General features: G+C 41.4%; 2 protein-coding genes across 2 annotated transcripts in view; both read right to left on the bottom strand.

The window, feature by feature from the left end:
* LOC133662088 (F-box/WD repeat-containing protein 7-like) overlaps positions 1–9,496 on the bottom strand; it is a 35,112-nt gene extending 25,616 nt beyond the window's left edge. Inside the window, exons 1-2 of the mRNA XM_062065764.1 lie at positions 9,345–9,496; positions 8,803–9,124 (exon numbers count right to left, since the gene is read on the bottom strand). The gene's annotated coding sequence lies outside the window, so the exon portion shown is untranslated. The remainder of the gene's footprint in view (positions 1–8,802; positions 9,125–9,344) is intronic.
* Positions 9,497–11,841: 2,345 nt separating this feature from the next.
* The window catches only part of LOC133662089 (FH2 domain-containing protein 1-like), a 38,459-nt gene continuing 26,660 nt past the window's right edge, over positions 11,842–23,640 (bottom strand). The window contains exons 3-14 of the mRNA XM_062065765.1: positions 23,313–23,471; positions 23,187–23,248; positions 22,812–22,914; positions 21,031–21,116; positions 16,407–16,507; positions 16,227–16,297; positions 16,057–16,164; positions 15,927–15,997; positions 15,746–15,863; positions 14,480–14,644; positions 14,317–14,412; positions 11,842–14,247 (exon numbers count right to left, since the gene is read on the bottom strand). Of these exons, the coding sequence (XP_061921749.1) occupies positions 12,529–14,247; positions 14,317–14,412; positions 14,480–14,644; positions 15,746–15,863; positions 15,927–15,997; positions 16,057–16,164; positions 16,227–16,297; positions 16,407–16,507; positions 21,031–21,116; positions 22,812–22,914; positions 23,187–23,248; positions 23,313–23,471 (2,859 nt within the window). The 3' untranslated portion in view covers positions 11,842–12,528. The remainder of the gene's footprint in view (positions 14,248–14,316; positions 14,413–14,479; positions 14,645–15,745; positions 15,864–15,926; positions 15,998–16,056; positions 16,165–16,226; positions 16,298–16,406; positions 16,508–21,030; positions 21,117–22,811; positions 22,915–23,186; positions 23,249–23,312; positions 23,472–23,640) is intronic.

A 23,640-nucleotide genomic window follows, 5' to 3' on the forward strand; every position in this document is an offset into this window, starting at 1 on the left:
GGAAACGAGTTATGACAGATTTCTTCACATAACGATTTAACCCCTGAATTACTAAAAGTATAGTAATCTAGAACAAACAAATCTTGTGAATGACCGCCTGGTCGCCAAATTAGTGACCCACTTTTTCCTTTGGTGCCTCATTCACACAGGCAAGGCAACACAATTTAATTTATAGCGTACAATTCGTACACAAGACAATTCAAGGTGCTTTACAGAGAATTAAAAGGAGGAAAATAATTCAAATTAAAATCAGAAAATACAATCATCATAGATGTGAGACAGGCCTCAAAGTTGACAATCATCACATTGCCAACTTTGAGGCCTGTCTCACATCTTCAGGAAGACTATTCCAGACTTTAAATGGTGAAACTCAGTTTCACCATATTTAGTTCCTGACTCTAGGCACCAGTGGGGGATCACTCTCTTAAGTTGTCAGACCTCGAAATGGTTCATATGGATCTAACATGTCAAGTACATAATTTGGCACAAGACCATGAAAAGACTTGTACACAAGGAGAGCTGTTTTAAAGTATATTCTCTGAGCAACAGGAAGCCAGTGAAGTGACCTAAGCACTGGACTAATATGGTTGTTTTTCCTGGGTCTAGTCAAGACTGGAGCAGCAGCATTCTGGATGTACTGCAGCTACTTTACAGCTCGTTTAGAGAGCCCAGTGAGAAGGCCACTACAGTAGTCTAACCTGCTGGAGACAAAGGCATGGATTAGTCTTTCTAAATCTGATTTAGACACTATTCCTCTGAGTTTGGCAATGTTTTCAGGTGGTAAAAAGCTGTTGCTTGAGGATCAATAAAGCTTGTCTATGCCTAAGTCTAATAATAGTTTATATTTGCTTCTGTAGGCCAAAGACAATGATTACAGTTTGGTTTGAGTTTAACTGAAGAAAATTGTTTTGCATTTACACACTGATCTGTTTGATGCAGCGACAAAGTGAATCAACAGTTCACCTGTCGTCAGTGACAAGTAACTCTGAGTGTCATCCGCATAGTTGTGGTAGGACACATTGTAGCTGTGTATTAGCTGACCTAGTGGCAGCATGTAAAATTTGTACAACAGGGATCCAAAAATTGAACCCAGAGGAACCTCACAGGTCATAGCCATTTGGTGAGAGAGACAGTTACCAATTCCAACAAAGCATGTCCTGTGATCGAGAACGGACTTGAACCAGTTAGAACAGAACAAGATATTCCCACCCAGCTTTCTAACCTCTGTATTAAAAAAGTATGGTCAGCTCTGTCAAAAGCAGTGCTCAGGTCCGTCAAAACCAAGACTGAGACTTTTCCTGCATCTGTGTTCAGGCAGATATCATTTGTCACCGCGATCAGCACTGTTTCAGTGCTCTGGTTAACTTTTTCATGAAAGAATATTGCAAACTCATTGCACTTTGATGTGGAAATGAGTTCTATTGGAAGTGAAATTGGGTTTGTTAAAAGGTTTACTGTTGCAAACAGGACACGAGAGTTGTTACTACAGTTTGTTATGATTTCTGAAACAATATTTTTCTTTTTTTCTACGCAATGTCTGGTTGAACACATTTTAGCTTTTCTTTGTAAATCACATAATGAGCTTAAAGCTTTGATTTGCAGCATTTCCAATCAGCTCTGCGGCCCTACGTTTTCAGTGCCCAGACTTAGTCTTCATTTCTCCATGGCACCTTTTGCCTACTTTTAACCATTCTAACCCTGACAGGAGCAATTGTGTCCAAAACAGTTTTGAACACTTCATGTAATTGAGTTCAACAGATTATCAACATTAAGCATACGGGGTGTTTTCAAACCTCATAATTTTCACAAAATGTGTCCGTATGCTATCATTAATGAGTCTTCCCTTAACAACTGCAGATCCAACTGCTGGTTTGGGTCTAACAGACAAGTTGAAGAAAACACAAAAATTATCTGATAAAAAACATTCACATTTGAAATAGCAAAACCCTTAGTAAAGATCAAATCAAGAGTGTGGCCTCTGCTGTGGGTGGGCTTGTTTACATGCTGAGTTAGACCAAACATTTCAAGGACAGCAATGAGTTATTTAGCATGCCTGTCATTGGCTACATCCACATGCACATTTAAGTCTCCTGTGACGATCAAACAATTAAAGTCAGTGCATACATCCATCCATCCATTTTCTACCGCTTGTCCCATTCCGGGCTGCAGGGTTGCTGGAGCCTATCTCAGCTGCATTTGGGTGGAAGGCGGGGTACACCCTGGACAAGTCGGCACCTCATTGCATACAACTAAAAGTAATTCCTTTAAATCATCAATACATTAATTTGAATTATGTGGTGGGTTGTAGATAGTGGTATAAAGTATGGATGATTGTTTTATCTCCATTTTGAATGACACATACTCAAATGATGCAAAACCCCAAATGACAACTTGTGGGTGCGTATAATTTCCCTGAATATGGCACAAACACCCCCACCTTTCTGGTTTTGTCGTGTCTCAAATAAGTAGTTATACTGAGTGAGGTGGGATAATTTCAATCAGAAACTGCATTTGCTGTGTTTATGTGGAGCCATCTCTCAGTTAAAAACATATCAATATTGTAAGAGGAAATAAAATAATTAATTAAAAATGATTTGTTACTTTAAGATCTGACATCAAGTACTGCGTGTTTGAGATTAGCTAGAGTTGTCCTAGACAGCGGGTTCTTTAAAGGAATGTGGATTACTATTCTCTGATCAGATAAATCTGTCTGCCTCTTAACTAATCTATGTGCTATGATAGTAGTTTTAGAAGAGAACACTTCCTTATTGGGCCTCTGGTTAATGTGATGTTTATCAGCACAGAGGCCCTTAGCAACCCAGACAACAGCACCGACACTGTTGGGAATAACAGCTATGTGCTGCACTGGCAGGGGCCACGCTGGGGCAGCTTTGGTTAATTGAATAGGCTGAGGAAGAAAAGGTGCACTATACTTTTTGATGACGGAATCCTTGATCGCGCCATGTCCGGAGTAAGAGGAGTCATTTTAATATATGATTCCACCAAGATTTAAAGATGGTCAGGAAGTCTCATGGCTGATGGTAGAGAGGAGAAAGACAGTGAAGCATCTCTGGAGAGTGCAGATGCAGCAGGTGGGTTCCAGGTTTGTGGTGAAGGCCGTGATGAAGGTGATGATGATGGAGGAGTTGCTCCATCAGAATCCTGTATTGGGGATACTGGAGGTGCTGCTGTGGCTGAGTCCGTTGCTGGGTTCCTCTGTGGCAGCGGAGGAGTTCTTCTTCCCCTCCCCTTCTCTCTCCTCCGTGACAGCACAGGATCCGGTCCAGGCCTATTCTGATGCCTCAGAGCATGGAGGAGGTTATCCGTCTGAACTCTGTTCACCTTTTCCTTGAAACATATCCTCACTTTGCCAGAAGAGATTGAAGTTGTCAATAAAATGCAGTCCTCTGGACTCACAGACCTTGGACAGCCATGTATTCAGCTGAAGCAGCCGTGTGAATTTATTTATCCTCCGGTCGATGTTTGGGAGAGGTCCAGTGATAAGTGCAGATTTTTCCACTTTATCAACATTCGCAAATAGTTTATTAAAGCCTTTTTCTTCAGGATTTAAGACTGGTGGTTTCTGATGTTCACGGCACCCACATGCACAATCAGCTGTTTGATCCTTTGATGTTTAGCTAAGACCTCAGCTAGCTGCTTTGTGATGTCTGAGACGGTGGCACTTGTAAAACTGCATGTAACCATTATGTTTATGTATATGTTAGATTTGGCCTTGTCTCTAAGCAGAAGCGTATCTTTGACCTTGCACACAATGTTGTCATAATAACAAAACAGTGCTCTCAATGGCAGACACAAACACAGAGTGGTACTCTGTAACTTAAACACTTAAGACTTTTTAGTGTTGTTCTAACAGTAACTGAGCCTTTAGGCACCGAAAGTGACAAAAATCTATCAAAAGCTCATTTTTGAAGTTGCAGGTTAACCCGGAAATATTTTACCATACAAATGTGAGTGTAATTTTAGTAATGTAGCAAACATAGCTATGCCACGGTCGTGTATAAAGAAAGTATGGCCAACTATACACCAGGCGCCATGTTTGCAACCAAGGACGTGTGCGGCTGTGCGTCGTTCTGACGCTAGGTTTTCCTAACGAAAAAAAAACTAAATAGTATGTCTAAATATAGTTCTAAACATACTCCAGCACATAAACTTACAATAACGCATGCTTTTATTTCGTCAAAGTATAATTTTGCAGCCGTAATTAATGTACTCTGCTGCTACATTCATGCAGTGTTTAGTGACCAGCAAGTTCTGTAACACGCTCTCCCCGGGGCAAAAGACAGAAAATAGAAAATACACAGAACGACCAAAAAAATTACTTATTACCCTCATTTTGCTTTGTACATAATTTTAACAGTTTGAAAATGCACCAGATCATTGAATTATAGTCATTTAGATTCAATAAATAAAGGGTTTCAATTGGCTACACTAAATGGTCCCTAGTGTGTGAATGTGAGTCTGAATGTTGTCTGTTTATCTGTGTTGGCCCTGTGATGAGGTGGCGACTTGTCCAGGGTGTACACTGCCTTCCGCCCGAATGCAGCTGAAATAGGCTCCAGCACCCCCCGCAACCCCAAAAGGGACAAGCGGTAGAAAATGGATGGATGGATGTTCTTGATAGTCAACATTATTAGTATTATTCTAATCGATCTTTCTTTTTTGTTACAAGGTAAGTGAAGAAGTGTACTTTTGTAGTTACGGTATTTCCCGATATTTATGCAAAATAACTCAGAAATGGTAACACTGGCGAGCTGTAAAAAAATATGGAGTGATTTTTGGACCAGAACATGTTTTGCTTTATTAATTTTTGAAGTATTTCTTGCCACTTTATGTTGTATATTTTTATATGAGATTTCCAGTTCATTGTATCATCTATTATTACACCCAAAATTTTGTTTATTTTGCTCTGTCAATGTCTCCTACTTCTATTTGTATTTGTGTTTGACTTTCTCTTCTACTGTTACCCAATTGCATTATTTAGTTATAGTGACATTCAAGGACAGTGTGTTTTTGTTGAACATCTCCTAAATTTATTTTTTTCTTATATTATTTGTATTAGCTTCTGTGTTCTCTCCTGAACAAAACGCAGACGTTGTGTCGTGTGTTTACCTGGCACAGGACATTGTAGTTGGTGGCTTTCCCGTGTTGACGGCAAACCTTCACTTCCCATACTTGTCTTCTTTCTGGGTTTTGGGGAAAAAAGCTTTCCACAATTCACACGGGTGGAGCAGCCCCATGCTGCACAACAGGGCATTTTTACACGTTGAAAAAGTAATGAGGAAGGTAAGCAAACACACAACATTAGCTCAAAGTTGTAGCGGTCATGGTACCATGTACTCACGTGAGTGCCTTTTGACCAATCATCGAGGAGATCGCCTGAAATCGAGTTGGCCATACTCTCTTAATACATGACTCTGAGCTATGCTAGTGTTGCATGATGTTATTCCACCATCAAGGCAAGACTAAAAAAGCAGAATATTTGACCTTTACATGAAATTAAATATTTCAAAATAAATATTATGACTGTATTTTTGTGTTTATATAAGTGTGTGTGTGTGTGTGTGTGTGTGTGTGTGTGTGTGTGTGTGTGTGTGTGTGTGTGTGTGTGTGTGTGATAGACTTCCCACTGGAGCAGCTAAGTTATTAGAGGAATGTGAGGAATGTCAACGGCAGCACATTCCTAAAACACACTTACTGTGCGCAATCTTATGTGTGTATGTGTGCACTTGTGTGTATGTCTTTGGCAACAAAGGTGGATGCTTCAGGAACGTCAATGCAAGTGCAGTCATGTTTACTGCTGGAAAACCTTGACCACAAAGATAAATTGACAAGCTGATGCTTAATATTCAAACGCTATTGGTCATTTTAACAAGTGACAACAAATAATTTTCAGCATGAAAGTATAAAAGGATTGATTACCCACGCTATAAACTGTTTAGACAGCGACAAACACTGTAAAGTGCACCAACACACGCTCACAGCTGTGTGTTTACATAGACACAATGGAACCTAAAAAACACAAAAACATGCACACATATGCATAGTCAATCCATCATAATAAGCAAACAGAGTTCATACATTAGTTACATTTATCCATCCATCAATCCATTTTCTACCGCTTATCCCTCTTGGGGTCGCAGGAGCCTATCCCAGCTGCATTCGGGTAGAGGGCAAGTCACCACCTCATCGCAAAGCCAACACAGAGAGACAAACCCACTCAAGGGCCAATTTAGTATTGCCAATCAGCCTATGGTGCATGTCTTTGGAGGTAGGAGCAAGCCGGAGTAGCCGGAGGGAACCCACACAGTCACGGGGAGAACATGCAAACTCCACACAGAAAGACCCCGAGCCTTATTGCGAGGCACCAGTACTAACCCCTTGTTCACCGTGCTGCCTATATTAGTTACATCAACTTGAAAATAAAATGAGAAGAAAATGTCATTTATAAGTGAAATAAATTAAGAAATATTAGAAAATATATTGTGAATGGTTACAGTACCCACTTCAGTGAATACAAGTTTTATCTTCTTTCTTAACACATTTCAAACCCTTTCTTTATTGAATCAAAAATAACACAATTCCACAACATAGTGAACTTGCAAAACTGCCAAAATTATGCATAAAGTAAACTATAACCTGTTACCCAAGAATGTAGAACAATTCTTCTCAACAAGAGGAGAAATATGATCTCAGAGAAAAATGTAACTTAAAGCATGTACGTACAACACTAAGTGTTACAAAGTACCAAGAAGAAGAAGAACCATGATAAACATTTTGAACTTAATGATAACCTAATTCATGTCATTATATGAAATACAATTTACTTCACTATTCATTTTTATTTATTTTTTTATTTTTATTATTTATGAAGTATATTGCAAACAAATTGAGAAGAGGAAATGAACAAAAGTGTTAGCAATTGCTATGTAATGGAAAAAAGGTAGGATTAAATAAGCTCTGCTTCTTCCTACTCCTTTTCGAACATGTTGAAAAGAGAAACTGGAAATTGTGATGTGTCATGTTGTAATTGTATGCATGTTTGAAATAAACTCAAACTATATACCATATATTTATTGTTATGTTGTGGCTGTTATTTGTTGATTTTGATATCATTCCTTGATTTTGGAGTTGTAACTATTATTCTTATCAATATTATTCAAATACGTCAATGCAATCATGTGTGTGTCTGTGAAAACAAAATGAACACCTTAATGATGTGTGACGTAATGACTAACATGTGATTTTCTAAGGCCACACAGAATTACTGTGGGCTTATCTGCCAAATGGAAACATACCCTTGGATGGTTATGCGTTTGTAAGCACTTCTACAATTCTACACACTAGAGGGCGCCAACAACACATGTTCAACTACTTTGACCCCCCAAAAGCAAACATTCTCAATATGACAGGAGTATTCTATTGGTTTTAAGGACCTACTGCAAAAACACTAGTCAAAGATCCTCTATATCAGTGGTCCCCAACCTTTTTTGCACCAGGGACCGGTTTTTGTAGGCATTATTTTCAGGGACCGACTTTCCAATTGTGCCAAATAAATACAGCAAAAATAAGTGTGTGAAAAATACAACTCACTATAACGCTGAATTAGTGGAAGCCCTGGGCTTGTTTCTTCGCAATGGGATGCAGATGGAAATCAGCCTTTGGCTACAGTCTGTCACATTTATATTTGATATGTTCATTAATGTGCATTGTATCATGTCACAAAGTCATAACAAATGACAACTTCCTATGAGGAGTTTTATTGTACATCTATGAACGAGCTTGTTGGTGTGTCTAGTGGGACAGGCGAAAGTTAAATCGGAGAAAATGCAGTCGTTTATAAATAAATAAATGATAAATGGGTTATACTTGTATAGCGCTTTTCTACCTTCAAGGTACTCAAAGCGCTTTGACAGTATTTCCACATTCACCCATTCACACACACAGATGGCGGGAGCTGCCATGCAAGGCGCTAACCAGCAGCCATCAGGAGCAAGGGTGAAGTATCTTGCCCAAGGACACAACGGATGTGACTAGAATGGTAGAAGGTGGGGATTGAACCCCAGTAACCAGCAACCCTCCGATTGCTGGCATGGCCACTCTACCAACTTCGCCACGCCGCCCCATTAAATTATTTAATGTTTCTCTGCGGCCCAGTAGCAAATGTGTCACGGACCGGTGGTTGGGGACCACTGCTCTATATCACAGATGAATTCCAACTTCCATAAATAGAGTTAGCACTGTCTTCAGAATTATCGGCATTATGCACGTTTATGTGGTGACTCTTCTTTTGAAACCTTTTACACTAAAACTTTGGCCAAGGCATTTTGCCTTTTTTAAATGGATTCTTACTATAAGTAACTATCTAATGATACAGAAGTCATTGAGTTTTCTAAGGCTTAAGAGACATTTTTATAGCATTAATGTCCTCCATGTGTGTGATGTTTTATTGATGTTCCAATATCATTATAGTCTATATAATTTGGTAAAAAGCGACTGCTAAAAGTATTAGCTATTATGGCTAACCTGCACATACTGATTTAAGACTTGAGTTTAATTGACACATATTGTGTAGAAAGAAGTGTATGTGCAGCCATTGTTTATATTATTATTCAGTTTGTATGCATATAAACTCTTCTCATCCGGGGGCTGGAGAAATTTGTATTTATTCTAAATGATTACGTGTCCAAGGCCAACTATGCAAATTAGTGTTGACTAAAGTTATGTGTTAAACACTGATATGACAGTTGAACTGCACTAGAAAGCAAAAGCTGAAGGCCTTACCTGGTTCTCTTGGTAAAGCGATGGTGATGTCACCTCCCCTGCTCACTCTTTACAGCCTTCTTCATCCTCATCCAAGGCTCTGAGGGACAAGACTCATCCTCAGGGGTAACGATAGCGACCTAGGGATCCTCTTTCTCCTTGGCTGCTTCTCCTCCTCCATGTAACAGAGAGGAGAGGTGAGGAGCTGATGGGCGTATGTCCATTCATCACACCAGCCTCCTCTTCCTCCCATCTCCTCCATGAAGTCTTCAGGTGCCATCCTATGCGGAAGTTCTCCCTCCATATTTCTTCAAGTGCTTCACATGAGGGCCAATGAAGCATTCTGACAAGACGAAACGCACATTTAGTTTAGCTCTCTTTAGCTAAAAAAAAATACGGATTACTGCGCTGAAACATGTCAAACTAGCAAATAAGTATTGATGTCCCCAAGTTGCTGCTGTGTGTCATTCTTCAAAATTAAATAATCTGGGCACAGTTCTACACATGACGCCGCAAAATTAATAATTTAAAAAACATTTTGCACACTTTTAAGGTGGACATACCTTTTTAGAGCGGTTCTCCATCTGGATTATGGACTTTAAAACACTTAAGAGTGTTGTGTTTTATGAAAATTTTAGTGAAAATAAGGTGCTCTTGTTACTTGTTGTAACCCAATTATTCCGGCCAAAGTTGGCAAAGAAAAACTTTCAACTGTGCACGGCTGTCGTTTTGTATTCTTTAATTATCTGCTTGCACATGCGTAATCGTCTCGACTTGATGACGTCACACAGAGCGACACGCAATTATTATTTTTCTTTTTTTTAAATGTTGATAGCAACTAACTACATTTTTATTGTATAAACGACAACACGTCTAAACAAAGAAAAGCTATTTTCTGTGACTGGAGTGCTCTGATATTTTTCAGGACACACTCATTTACTAACGTACTTATATTAGGCGAATTGATGCCTAGGTAAATTGGTAGTAATGAACCAATACTAGCGTGATTATATCGATCATTTTTGTTTCCATCTAGGTTTTTTTTAGGTGCTGCTCAAATATTACAAAGTCTAAAAACTAACTTCCTTATTTTGCGCAAACAATTGCATGTGATAAAATGAATACTTTTTCCATTTTGTTGATATTAAAGGGACAGGAGGTAGAAAATGTATGGATAGAATGTAGCAAGGCTCTAATGGGATATCTTAAGATCACAGGTTTAATACTTAAATATAGATTTTTTATTTATTTTATTGTATTATTATTATTTTTATTTATTCTTATTATTTTGTTATGTGTGGTTTTGTGTAAATACATATTTGATATGTATATACCAACATAGTGTAACCAAGTACTCACCCTGAGGATACACACTCCAGTACAGTAGGTGGCGGTATGCACCTATAACGTTGATTGCGACCCGCCATAAAATGAAGAAGAAAAAGTAGAACAAATGGATGGATGGATATATACTTACTTATATACTTTATTTTGTTTTACTAAATGTTGTCGAAATTGTAAAATTGTTCACAATTAATTAAGTTTAGATTTTGTTGTTGTTTCATTCTGATTATAATCATAAACAACAAATTAAAAGCTAAAAAAAAACCCAAATCATTCAATGACCTTGAAAAATGCCCAAGTAAAAAGGTTTACTTGGTATCAGGTTGACACCAAGATGCGTGGTATCGCCCACCCAAAGATGGGCAAGCTACTTGGAAAATGTAGTAAACTAAGCCACAAGTTACTCTCGATTAAATGTAGCTAAGCTACAGGGGAAGCTGTCCCTGGAGAATTGTAGCAAGCTACACTACAAGCTACACGGCAAAAGTAGCTTGCTACATTTAACGGCATTTCTATCTACGGGCCCACATGTCAAGGTTAATGTCTGTCTATCTGTGTCGGCAATGCAATGAGGTGACGACTTGTCCAGGGTGTGCCCCGCCTTCCGCCCGAATGCAGCTGGGATAGGCTCCAGCCCCACACACTCCAACCCCAAGAGGGACACACAGTAGAAAATAGATGGATGGATGTAACTGAGAGATGTACAAATGGACCCAATAAGGGTCCATTACCATTAACTATCTGTCATTTAGCTGGGGACACCCTACAACTACCTCGAGGAGTTCCCACTCCCCACTGTATGTATTTATTTTAGTTTGCCTTTTCTTTGGCCCACATCTATAATGTTATTCATTTTCTCTGCCTTACAGTAAAAACAAAAAACAATGATCTGTATGTTTGGGAACAGTTGGTAATGGTTATGTGCAGTAAAACTTTTCATGAACTCAACTCACCTTAATGTGTGTTCCTAAATTTGTGTTGGACGTCTTAGATGAAGAGAGCAATTATGATTTGGTTTACAGAGTAAACAACTAAAAACTAAGGTTTTGGGCATTTTTTTCTCTAAAAGCATTAATTCGTCTAGATATTACCAAGGACACACAATTGTGTGGGTTTCCTGCACGTCATCTTCATCACTAAAGGAAAAATCTAATCTGCGGGAGAGAATCCCGCTGCCATTTTCAAGTATGTTTCTTTTTTTTTGAGTGGTCAGCTTGAAGCGTCCCTCTGTCTCTGACTCCCTCATCGTCATGTGACATGAGTGCGTGACTGTTATGATTTTGCTCAAGAGTATGGTTGACCCGTCTTATCTTGCCCATGCTTGGCCAGTCCATAATGTTTCGCCCTAATCTTAGCCAATTGTGACTTATCATACGAACACCAGCCAATCATTATGGATTTTCTCCGTATGTATGGATGTTCTCATTCATCCAGGTCATTGTATTTTCTCCATATTTTTTGGGCCTGGATTCACATTCCTTTTTCTTTTTTTGTAGCTTGTAGCTTTGATGTAAACTACAGAGTTTCATGGGTCTAAAAGTAGCTAAGCTACAGTGAAATGTATTTAAGCACTGCGCCCGTCTCTATCCACTGATGTTGTAGGCCGGGAACGAGGAAAACATACAAAATACATGTGTCATGTGACTGAGGCTTTATTTCTACTTTTAACATCTATATACATATTGCAATCATTTAAATAGAAAACATACATAAACAGACAAAGATACGCACAGGTTGGCTACAATTTAGTGCAGGGGTGTCCAAAGTCCATTTTTGGCCCGCAACCTTTTTTAAAATTTGGCCTCGGTATATTCTAAAATACAATAAATAAATTATTAATTAATTATACGATATTGTAGTATTATTTTTACAATGCTTTTTTTAATACATATGACACTAATTTGCTTTGTCACTTTGTCAAAACAAAGCCAGGATGGGGATGGTTTTAGTATTTTTAACGTACAAAACATAACAAAGTGCCCCCTCCCTTTTAATTTTCATGCATGCAGTTTGGACACCATGATTTAGTGGTTCAAGTCCATATTTATCATACAAATATGTAATAATGAACGATTAGGCATTATAGTACCTTTTTTCTCATTCAAACATGGCGATCCTATAGTTCCCCTGAGACATTTATAACCAGACCTACATGATCTTCAGTGAAAGTTACACCACTATAATAATATTTAAGAACATGTCGGTAAAGTCAGGTCAGACATCAGTCACTTAAAAAAAACAAGGCGCTTTTATGGTATCACTTTTTAAATATAAACAAAGAATATTTTTTTATTTTCCCAGAAGAGCTACATGAAAATATAGCAGCATTTTTTTTTTTTAATGAAAATTACACACAGCTAGACTGTGCTCTATTTTAAATTCAGTCCAACAGAAGAAAATGTGCTACCTCCAGCCGGGCTTGCTGGGCTTTGCAGACTCCTTGATGGAGGAGCTGCTGCTGCTAATCCGCTTGTGGCCTTTAAGGGGCGAGAGAGAGTCTCGGGGTGTTCTGCTGCTCTCAGTCTTCTTCAGCAGCGAGGAAGAGGAAGACGATGAGGAGGAGGAGGGGTCAGGGTGACCTGTAGGTCTGGAAGTGGTCTTGGTGACTCTGAGGGAAGTCGTTCTGGTGAAGGAGGAGGCGGGGCCAGACAAAGGGGCAGATTTGAGAACATTAGGTTGAGGAAGGGCGGTTTTTGTCCTCCTAATAGACGAAGAAGCTGTGCTTCGAGTGAAACTGGGGCTTGATGAAGGGGTGGTGCCTTTATGTAGAGGTGTCGCAGGAGCACTCAGACTGGCCCCGCTGCCGAGGGCCCGCAAAGTGGAGCGGCACATTTTTTCCTCCGGCTTTCGGACCGGTGTCTTCCTCTGCAAGTCCTGATTCCGAGCACCTGGAAGTTTTTGTTCCTTTGACTCCTTGAAGAGGATGTAGCATCGGGATGAGGGCGCAGTGGAGGGCTTCTCTCCAGGAGGCTTTTGAGGGGCTGGCGTTCCTCTATTGGTCCTGGAGATAGGAACCACCCTCCTCATGTTCTGGGTCTCCGTGCTGTTGAGGGTGCGCACCTGTTTGGGTTTGACCCCAGTTTTGGAGGTAGTGATGAAGCTCTTAGTGGGCGCCGCTTCTTTGGTCACGTGACAAGAAGCCGCCTTCTTGCGCTTGTCACCTGTCGACCGTGCAGCATTGTGATTGGTGGACCTTTGCAATGCTGCCTCTCGACCAGCCGCTTCTTGCCGGGTAGCGAGATCGGACGTCGTGGGAGGAGTTACGGGGGCGACGCCGAGTGGTGAGGAAGGCACTGGTTGGCTCTTGATGGGTTCTGGCTTACTATTGGTTGAATGCTTTGGTTTAGAGGGTTTGTGATTGGCCAGGGCTGAGGAGGCGGGCTTGACCATTTTTTCGCTTGCCGCCTTGCAGACGCCTGTCACGCACCACACGACAACCTTCTCGTCGCCATCCTCCTGCACATCTGTGATGGCGACGTCCTCCTGGTCGCCGTGGAGACCAGCGCTGCTGTGCGACACGTCTTCTGCCCAGCGGGCAGCCTTGGCGGCGACCTCGTTGAAGGCCTTCAGTTCAGGAACCAGCAAGCGCTTCTCTAAAAGCACAGCCATGTTATTGTTAGCCGTGCTGACGTTGTCATCGCCAACCGCTGAAGACATTCGGCGTTCGCCAGGTTCCGAAAGTGACGCCTTGGCGGCAAAGGCCGAACTGAGGTCATTTTTCCCGTTATTGTTCAAGTCGGAGATGGCGTCCTCTTGGCATACATGTGTCAGATGATCGTTGAGGTTTGCGGCGTGCTTTGTTGTTGTACGGCGAGGAGGGTGGCTTTCTGTCAGGGGTGGCGTGTGAGGGGCGGAGTGTGAGCCTGTACACTCCTGGTGGTTTACGATTGCCAATCCGAGTGTCGTCAATTCCCGGTCAATGGCAAGCGAGGGTGAGGTGGATGACGAGTGTCGGGATCGCCGCAAGCTCCCTGTGCGTGCCCGAGGAGAACACAAGCTGCTGGACAGTGAGCAGGACTTTGGCGAGAGGAGCTCCAAGAGCATGCTGGCCTTGTCGTCGGGCAATATGGCTGCGGAAAGGTCCGTCTCGCTGCTGCAGTGCACGCCGAATGCTCCGCCCACCTGCAACACCCACAAGACAATCGTTTCTTTCCCTTGCTCAGCTGTTTGTGTATGTTTGTGTGCTGCTACCTCCTCGCCACCAGCCCAGGAATGTCTCTTCAGCTCCTCCGACACTTGTAACCGACTGCGACGAGCCACTTCCTTCGCTTCTCGCTCTTTGTTGTCCTATAGCCATCAAATATTAAACAGAAATAAAGACTCAAATAAAGCTAACACTCGTCTGCAGGCGTACCTTGACGGCGTCTGTGAACTTGCAGCAAAAACTCTGCAGGACGCTTAAGCAGTCGTCCAGGCGGAACGTCTGGTTGTCCTCGCAGAAGAACTCGGTCAAGTCCCTGGCCTCCTGCTTCAAAAGCTGTCTGTCGCCGCGTAGCGAGCACAGCAACGCCGCTGCATGCTAACGTGACAAAGGCACACAAAAAAACAAACAAACGTGTGACACGGTGAGTTGATACGAAGGATCTACGACATTGGTAGTCAAACTTTTTCCACAAAGTGCCACCTTAGAAAACACTTGGCTCTCCAAGTACCACCATAATGACCAACATTTGAATTCAGTAGCGTAGAAGGCCAAAGTATTCATTAAAAACAAGGCATAGGACACTTGCACACCAATTTTGGCTATGCCCTGAGATTCAAGATTTCTGGAGTTCGATTTTCAGATGGTATTCTCATATACTTAAAGTAAATATGGATCCTAACCCTGAAACTGCTTTGCTTGGCATTTCTAACACTTTAGACAAGATGGGTCGGAATTTTAGCACAGTGGTGGCCTATGGTATGGTCATCGCAAAAAGATGCATTTTGAGAGTGTGGAAATCTGACTCACCACCTAAGTTTGAAGCCTGGTTGAGGGAGCTGGTGGGAATCCTCCACATTAAAAAACTGAGATATGAAATATCCGGTAACTTACATACATTTCGGGATGTGTGGAGACCTATTTTGGAATACCTGAAACTGTAGTCAACCCCCCCTAAGAAGTATTTGTCTTGGCATAATTGATGTGATTGATGAAAGTGGACATTCAACTGATATGTTAAGCCTCTTTGTATGTATTTTGTTTTTACATGTTATAATCTGTGTAAAAAACTTCTTCATCCATTATTTTTATTTTCATATTTTATTTATTTATTCATTTATTTTATTACATGTATATATGTTTGTATTAGGAAAACTGACAATAAAAATACTTTGGAACAAAAAACAAAAAACAAGGCATAGGTTTTGTTTAAAAAGATTTGGCCACTTTAACATTGCACACAGTTTGACTAGTAACACTGTGTTTAAACATTAGAAAAATAAAACACTGTACTTTAATAAAGGAATGGTGTACCATTAGATGGAGCCCACGTACCATTAGTGGTATCACAGTTTGAGAATTACTGACAAACTGTACCCCGCCTTCCGCCCGAATGCAGCTGAGATAGGCTCCAGCGACCCCCCGCGACCCCGAAAGGGACAAGCGGTAGAAAATGGATGGATGGGATGGACACTACACCTGCAGGAAGCTGTCCAGCTGCTGCAGGAGCTCCATGTCCTTCTGGACGCCCTCCTCCACTGCGCGCGTGCGGGACGTCAGCCACTGCAGTTCGTTGTCCAGCGTCTCCAAGGAGATCCTGCACCATAGAAGTCTTACTAAAGCAGTTTTAAAAGAGCCACAAGAGGGTACCGTTTCTCACCTGGATGCAGCCCGAACATGACGCAACTTCAACGGGAATTCCAACAGCTTCTCGTCTTTTTTCTTAGCTTCCTGCCAAGATTAGCTCGAATCAGTCACAGTTTCCAGCGTGTTTTGTTGTTGTTACTGACCAGAGCCACAAAGTGCAACAGGTTCATCCCCGGTTTGTTGGCTTTGGTGTCGGCCAGAGACAAGAGGGACGACAGCTTGAAGCCCGCCGCGTTGCCAGCAAAGCTCCCCTGAAAGACATTTGGACTTTAGCGTGCGAGCACTTCTTCATCTCACGCACGCTCGCACTCACGGCGTTCAGGATGTTCCCGGCCTGCAGCACCAGGTGGAGAACGGCGTGCAGTTCCTGGCAGCCCAGCACCTCTGGAGGGGGCAAGATGGAGCATGTTGCGGGTTTAGTTCACAGGTGGATAAAAATAGGAAGGGTGTGTGAATATGTTGGGAAGACGTGACGATCATGCAGAGGCGTCACCTTTCGTTGCCGAGCGAAGTGCGCAGACGTCAGCCCTCAGGGCCTCGCATGAACTGGGAAACTCCTCCTTCAACAACATGGCCTCGATGCGTGCCTTGTAACTACAAGGATGGACACGAGACAGACTCATGAGGACATTTCCCCCATTTTAGAATCTCTTTTTATTTATTTTTTAAATTACCCATTTGTTTGAAAAATCAGAAATGGCTTCTCTGCAATGTTCCAAAGACAAAGCGTAAGCTCAGAGGTGAACGTGGTTTTGTTTTTTGTGGAATGATTTGCGTTTGAATATGAGACAGGCCTCTTTGGTCATTTTATTTTCTTATAATGAATTAAAAAGCAAGAAATTATTGGTTTATTTGAATTTTATTTTGAAATACATAAAATATAAAGTAAAGCATTTTTCCTTTTTGTGTTGAAAAAGCAATAATTAGACCCAAATTTTGTTTTAAAATTCATACAGCAAAAATGAAAATTATTTAAATTAAATATAATATAATTGGCCCCTAGTGTGTGAATGTTGTCTGTCTATCTGTGTTGGCCCTGCAATGAGGTGGCGACTTGTCCAGGGTGTACCCCGCCTTCTGCCCGAATGCAGCTAAGATAGGCTCTAGCACCCCCCGCGACCTTGAACGGGACAAGCGGTAGAAAATGGATGGATGGATGGACAATATAATATAGTGTACACATATATAGAGAGAGTATATACAATATATAAGTATTAAAATAAATAAATATAAAATGAATTTTTTTTTTAGATCCAGTTATTGGTTTTCGACACACTTTGACACTCATTGTTGTGAACGCCTCCCTAGGTAGGAGGCCACGGGGAAGACCCAGGACACGTTGGGAAGACTTTGTCTCCTGGATGGCCTGGGAACGCCTCGGGATCCCCCGGGAGGAGCTGGATGAAGTGGCTGGGGAGAGGGAAGTCTGGGCTTCCCTGCTTAGGCTTCTGCCCCTGCGACCTGACCTCGGATAAGCGGTAGAAGATGGATGGATGTTGCGTATTTCAAAATAAAATTCAGATAATAATTTTGATTTTTAATTCCATTTTGACGAAACGAAAATTTCATTGACTGTCTTTAAATATCTTCTTTAAAAACGTCTCCTTTTTTTGGCCAGGTTTGGAACAAGTTTGGAAAAAGGCAAGATTGTTTTATAAACCTCTCCGCCATGTCTCCATGGTTTGATTTTAAAAAATGGATTTAAGAAGATCCCAAATACACACAAAGAAGTACAAACACCCCCTCAAGGCTTATTTTTTCCATTATTGAATGTTGTGAGTTTATGAATTTGTCATCAATGTTTTAAGTGTTCCTTGTAACCTTAACCTCAAAAAGCACAGGATGGGAAAACAAATATTGTATTGATGTTTTACTTGTTTTATATTGCAAAAATTTAAGAGTAGACACTAGTTGGCAGGAAAAGCACATACTCAGCCCTCATTGTTTGTTGTTTGCAAATGAGCAAAATCTGTTCTTAATTGTTTTACCCTGGATAATTAAAGATTAAATAAGTATATAAATACATGTACACATCGAGAGGAGCCAGATGAGGTGGTTCGGGCATCTGGTCAGGATGCCACCCGAACGCCTCCCTAGGGAGGTGTTTAGGGCACGTCCGACCGGTAGGAGGCCACGGGGAAGACCCAGGACACGTTGGGAAGACTATATCTACCGGCTGGCCTGGGAACGCCCCGGGGTCCCCCGGGAAGAGCTGGACGAAGTGGTTGGGGAGAGGGAAGTCTGGGCTTCCCTGCTTAGGCTGCTGCACCCCCGACCTGACCTTGGATAAGCGGAAGAAGATGGATGGATGGAGGGATAAATACATGTAAAAGTGGAAGGGTAAATGTTGTATATGCCACATTACCGAGAATACTTATTGCCGTATACAGGAACAGGAAATAGGTGTTACATTTGTGCCGTTTGAGCAATAAAGACTTAATATTTTGTTACAAGAAAATAACATACTTTTTGATTAGAGAGTTGACGTAAACATTTAAGTGCCGCTCAGAGACAATTTTTTTTTGCCGGAAATCATGTTGATTTGCAAAAATGTGCAGCCAAGTTGCAGGTGTTAGACATAACTTGGTTGAATTTGTGTGAATTGGAGCGATCGCAATATCGCACATTTCTGAAGGGATTTACTTTTTACGTTTTTCATGTTTTTCTTACTTATGTAATATCGGATTTGGTTTAAGCTTAGTTTTTTGTATTGATTCAATTGTATCTGTTTTTATAGTGGTTTACTTTGGAAATCTTGAGCCGCTTTTTTATGTCTCAATTTTAGTGCTATCATTTTTTTTATTTTTTTTTAGAATACTTACGATTAATCGCCTGTATAATTTAAATCAACTTAAAAAAAGAGTCCAATATATAGGCAGAAATGCAATTATATTATGAGAAGGTCATCCAGGACAATTTTTTTAATGTTTTACTTGAATACACAATATTTACTTGTTCAAAACAGTTTTATCTCAAGTCTATTTTGCAGTGGAATTTGCCAGTGAGCACACCAGTCGAAGTTTCCTCACTCATCTTTGCACTGACGTATACATTGACCTGATCACTGAATAACAACCCATGCCGCATTTCAGCTAACCACCTACAGTTAGGGTAAAGGAATATGAACAGTTGATTAATCTACGTATATGATTAATGCAATAGTTTTTGTTGATTACATGATTTAACTCCTTATTTTTGACAGCCCTATATTATTTTATTCATTACTTTTGGTCTACTGGTTATTTTCCATCCGTCCATTTTCTATACCGCTTATCATAATTAGGCGTGGTCACCTTAAAGGCCTACTGAAATGAAATTCTTTTATTTAAACGGGGATAGCAGATCCATTCTATGTGTCATACTTGATCATTTTGCGATATTGCCTTATTTTTGCTGAAAGGATTTAGTAGAGAACGACGACGATAAAGATCGCAACTTTTGGTATCTGATAAAAAAAAGCCTTGCCCCTACCGGAAGTAGCGTGACGACACCGGGGGAAGGACTGCTCATATTTTCCTATTGTTTACACCAGCAGCGAGAGAGATTCGGACAGAGAAAGCGACGATTACCCAATTAATTTGAGCGAGGATGAAAGATTCGTGGATGAGGAACGTTAGAGTGAAGGACTAGATGCAGTGTAAGACATATCTTTTTTCGCTCTGACCGTAACTTAGGTACAAGCTGGCTCATTGGATTCCACACTCTCTCCTTTTTCTATTGTGGATCACGGATTTGTATTTCAAACCACCTCGGATATTATATCCTCTTGAAAATGAGAGTCGAGAACGCGAAATGGACATTCACAGTGACTTTTATCTCCACGACAATACATCGACGAAACACTTTAGCTACGGAGCTAACGTGATAGCATCGTGCTTAACTGCATATAGAAACAAAATAAATAAATCCCTGACTGGAAGGATAGACAGAAGATCAACAATACTATTAAACCAGGGACATGTAAATACACGGTTAATGCTTTCCAGCCTGGCGAAGGTTAACAATGCTGTTGCTAACGACGCCATTGAAGCTAACTTAGCAACCGGACCTCACAGAGCTATGCTAAAAACATTAGCTATCCACCTACGCCAGCCAGCCCTCATCTGCTCATCAACACCCGTGCTCACCTGCGTTCCAGCGATTGACGGTGCGACGAAGCACTTCCCCCGATCACAGATGCGGTCGGCGAGACGGAGGAAGTTAAGGTGAGTTCGGCGGCTAACGCGTCTGCTATCCATCTCTGTCTTCCTGGTTGTGTTGCTGTAGTCTGCCGCTAATACACCGATCCCACCTACAACTTTCTTCTTTGCAGTCTCCATTGTTCATTAAACAAATTGCAAAAGATTCACCAACACAGATGTCCAGAATACTGTAGAATTTTGAAATGAAAACAAAGCTTTTTTGTATTGTATTCAATGGGGTACCAATACTTCCGCATCAACTGATTCCGTCACGCGCATACGTCATCATATCTAGACGTTTTCAACCGGAAGTGTGGCGGGAAATTTAAAATTGCAATTTATAAATTAACATGGCCGTATTGGCATGTGTTGCAATGTTAAGATTTCATCGTTGATATATAAACTATCAGACTGCGTGGTCGGTAGTAGTGGGTTTCAGTAGGCCTTTAAACTGGTCGCCAGCCAATTGCAGGGCACACATAGACAATCATGCACACTCACATTCATACCCATGGACAATTTAGAGTCTTCAATTGACCTAAGATGAATATTATTGGAAAGTGGGAGGAAGCCGGAGTACCCGGAGAAAAATCACACACGCACGGGGAGATCATTTCAACTCCACACAGAGATGTCCTGACTCTGTGGACCGTGCGTCACGCTCTCGAAAGAAAGTTGGATCAGCAGAGGGCGGTATAGCTCGGTTGGTAGAGCGGCCGTGCCAGCAACTTTAGGGTTGCAGGTTCGATCCCCGCTTCCGCCATCCTAGTCACTGCCGTTGTGTCCTTGGGCAAGACACTTTACCCACCTGCTCCCAGTGCCACCCACACTGGTTTAAATGTAACTTAGATATTGGGTTTCACTATGTAAAGCGCTTTGAGTCACTTGAGAAAAGCGCTATATAAATATAATTCACTTCACTTCACTTCAGTTCACCTGGGGAGTTGAATCAGCAGGTACACAAAGGCGTCGGCAAATGAGAGCTTGGAGATGTCGCTGTGGTATGCAGTCATCTTCTCCACCTGGGCAAAGAGAAAACATGCGGGCACAATTAGCACAAGTGTGCTTTCAAAAGGTTGCCAGTGGTGTGAAAGTCATGCCGTGGTGTTGTTCACAATGAACTTAACTAACACAGTTCGCTTCTCTTTCTCACCCTCTATTTATCCGCTTTCTTTTGTATTTCAAGTTATCATTACATAAATGTATTGTTGCATTTGAAACAATTGTATTGTTGATAATAGAGGTGATTATTGTATTCATTCATTATCAATAGTGTTATTTTATTAGTATTTTTTGCTTCATTTGTAGTGCAATAATGTTCATTGTCATTTCTGTGTTAATGCTCCAAAGCTCCTCAGATTTTGGCGCGCTCTACCTTCCTCATTTTTCACCTGATTCAAACCGTTTCAACTTCAAACTGTTCAGCCTATTCGGGAATTGCGGGCTTTCCCTTGACAAATTCCAAAAATTCCCAGATTTCCCAGAATTCCAGGTTTTCCGGGACATTTTTCTCATTCAAAATGAATTGGCCCTTTTTCAAACTTCCACCATTTCCAAAATATTCAACCTATTCAAACCATTCCACCTTCAACACATTCCACCATCCTGGAAATTCAGACTACCCTTTTTCCAAGTTCAAAGACATTTTTCAAAACCCCATTTCCACCCTTTTTTCTGGCGACTACTCCTTCCACAGTTTTCAATGCATTTCAACTGTTCCACCGCCAAAACATTCATCTTTAAATAGGACAACAAACTAAGTTGTTTTTTGAACTGGGAACATTGCTGGTTTTCCCGAAATTCCGTAATATCATTTCTCAATTCAACATGTTACTACTTCAACATTTCTCGACCGATTTGAAAAATTCCAACACCATTTCACATTTGTTAGCATTTTCAAAAAAATTCCCTCTTCTCCCCAAATTCCCACATTTAATGAAATTCCCATTTAAATGAATGGGACATTTTTCTAAGTTCCAAACCAAATTCCGTTTTTTCTGGAAATTTAAACTGTTCAACATTCAAACTATCCATCCATCCATTTTCTACCGCTTATTCCCTTTGGGGTTGCGGGGGGCGCTGGAGCCTATCTCAGCTACAATTGGCCGGAAGGCGGGGTACACCCTGGACAAGTCATTCCAACTATTCCAACATTAAAACTATTCTTACATTCATACTACAATCTCACAGTATTTCAGTTCAACTTCAGCATTAGAGCATTTAGGAATTGCCTCTTCTAGTTAATATTTACTTCAATAACTGCTTCTTTGCTATCACTTTTCTTATCATATTTGTACGTATTGTATTTGCTGATGTTGTTCTGTTATTTTTGTGGTTGTTACTGTTGCGGTCTTATCCCCCTCTTGTCCCTGCAATTTCCCCCTCTGTCTTCTTTTTTTTGTCTTTATATCCCCTCCTGCTGCGGTCCGGCTGCGCCAAACATTAATATAAATCCATTTAATAAAGTCAAAAACAAATAAGGCAACAAGAGAAGTATCCCACACTTCACATCAACAGTATGATTTGCCTCAGTAGCTGGACAGGACAAAAAAACACAACTAACTTATTAGCGCTTTTAACGCTGACTGAGTGGTTTATTCCTTACTTACAACATTGGTTCTGTTGTGCAATATTACTAATGAAAGCTTTCCTTCCCACTTTCTCACGCACTCCAGATCCTTAACCGTTACAAGTTTGTCAGTGTGAAAGCGTGTCACCTCATCCGTCTCGGGCAGCAGCTTCAGCAGCTCTCTCAGAGGCTCCGCCCCATACGGCTCACTGTTGCCATGGCGGATGTCATCAATGATGGCCTGATTGGACCTGAAAGATGATCATAATGGGGAATTAACAGGAAGTGCATCAATGCTATGTCAGTATTCCCATTAGAGCATCACGTTCACACCGCCATGTGTCACCGTGTTAAGTAAACACGCTCTGAACATCGCAAACACAAACACAGTCGTCATGCCAGGCCATGTGCACGACTTCACGCCATCATGACACCAGCATTGTTGCGTGTGTTTCACCCACAACACCTTGGCAATGAGGGTGAGCAGTCGCGCACACGCCACACCATCATAAAAGTGAGTTACCTCTTGAACTGCTTGAGGAAGATGGCCACGTTCATGCCCCTCTTGGTGTCCATGATGGAGACCTGCAGGGCGACAGGTGGTCACATTCACCTTACACAACATCATCGTCATCAGGCGTCACCTTACCACATCCTTCGTCTCTCGTAGTGAGCTGCGGACCCTCCCTCCCCTCATGGGCACGGTCTTAGTGTTCGATTGGCCAAACAGCTCCTCCACCGTTTGGGCATCGATCTCGTACTGCTGCTGCACCCGCCCCTGAGTCCAAAGGTTGGCGCGTCCCCTTACCTGCCAGGAAGTTACACACCTCACAGTATCTGGCAAGACGACGCCCGTCACATCACAGCTACCATTTGAATACATCTTCTTATGTACACTATATTGCCAAAAGTATTTGGCCACCTGCCTTGACTCACATAATATGAACTTGAAATGCCATCCCATTCCTAACCCATAG

The sequence above is a fragment of the Entelurus aequoreus genome, linkage group LG12 (genome assembly GCF_033978785.1).
Source record: "Entelurus aequoreus isolate RoL-2023_Sb linkage group LG12, RoL_Eaeq_v1.1, whole genome shotgun sequence".
In the NCBI taxonomy this organism is placed as follows: domain Eukaryota; kingdom Metazoa; phylum Chordata; class Actinopteri; order Syngnathiformes; family Syngnathidae; genus Entelurus; species Entelurus aequoreus.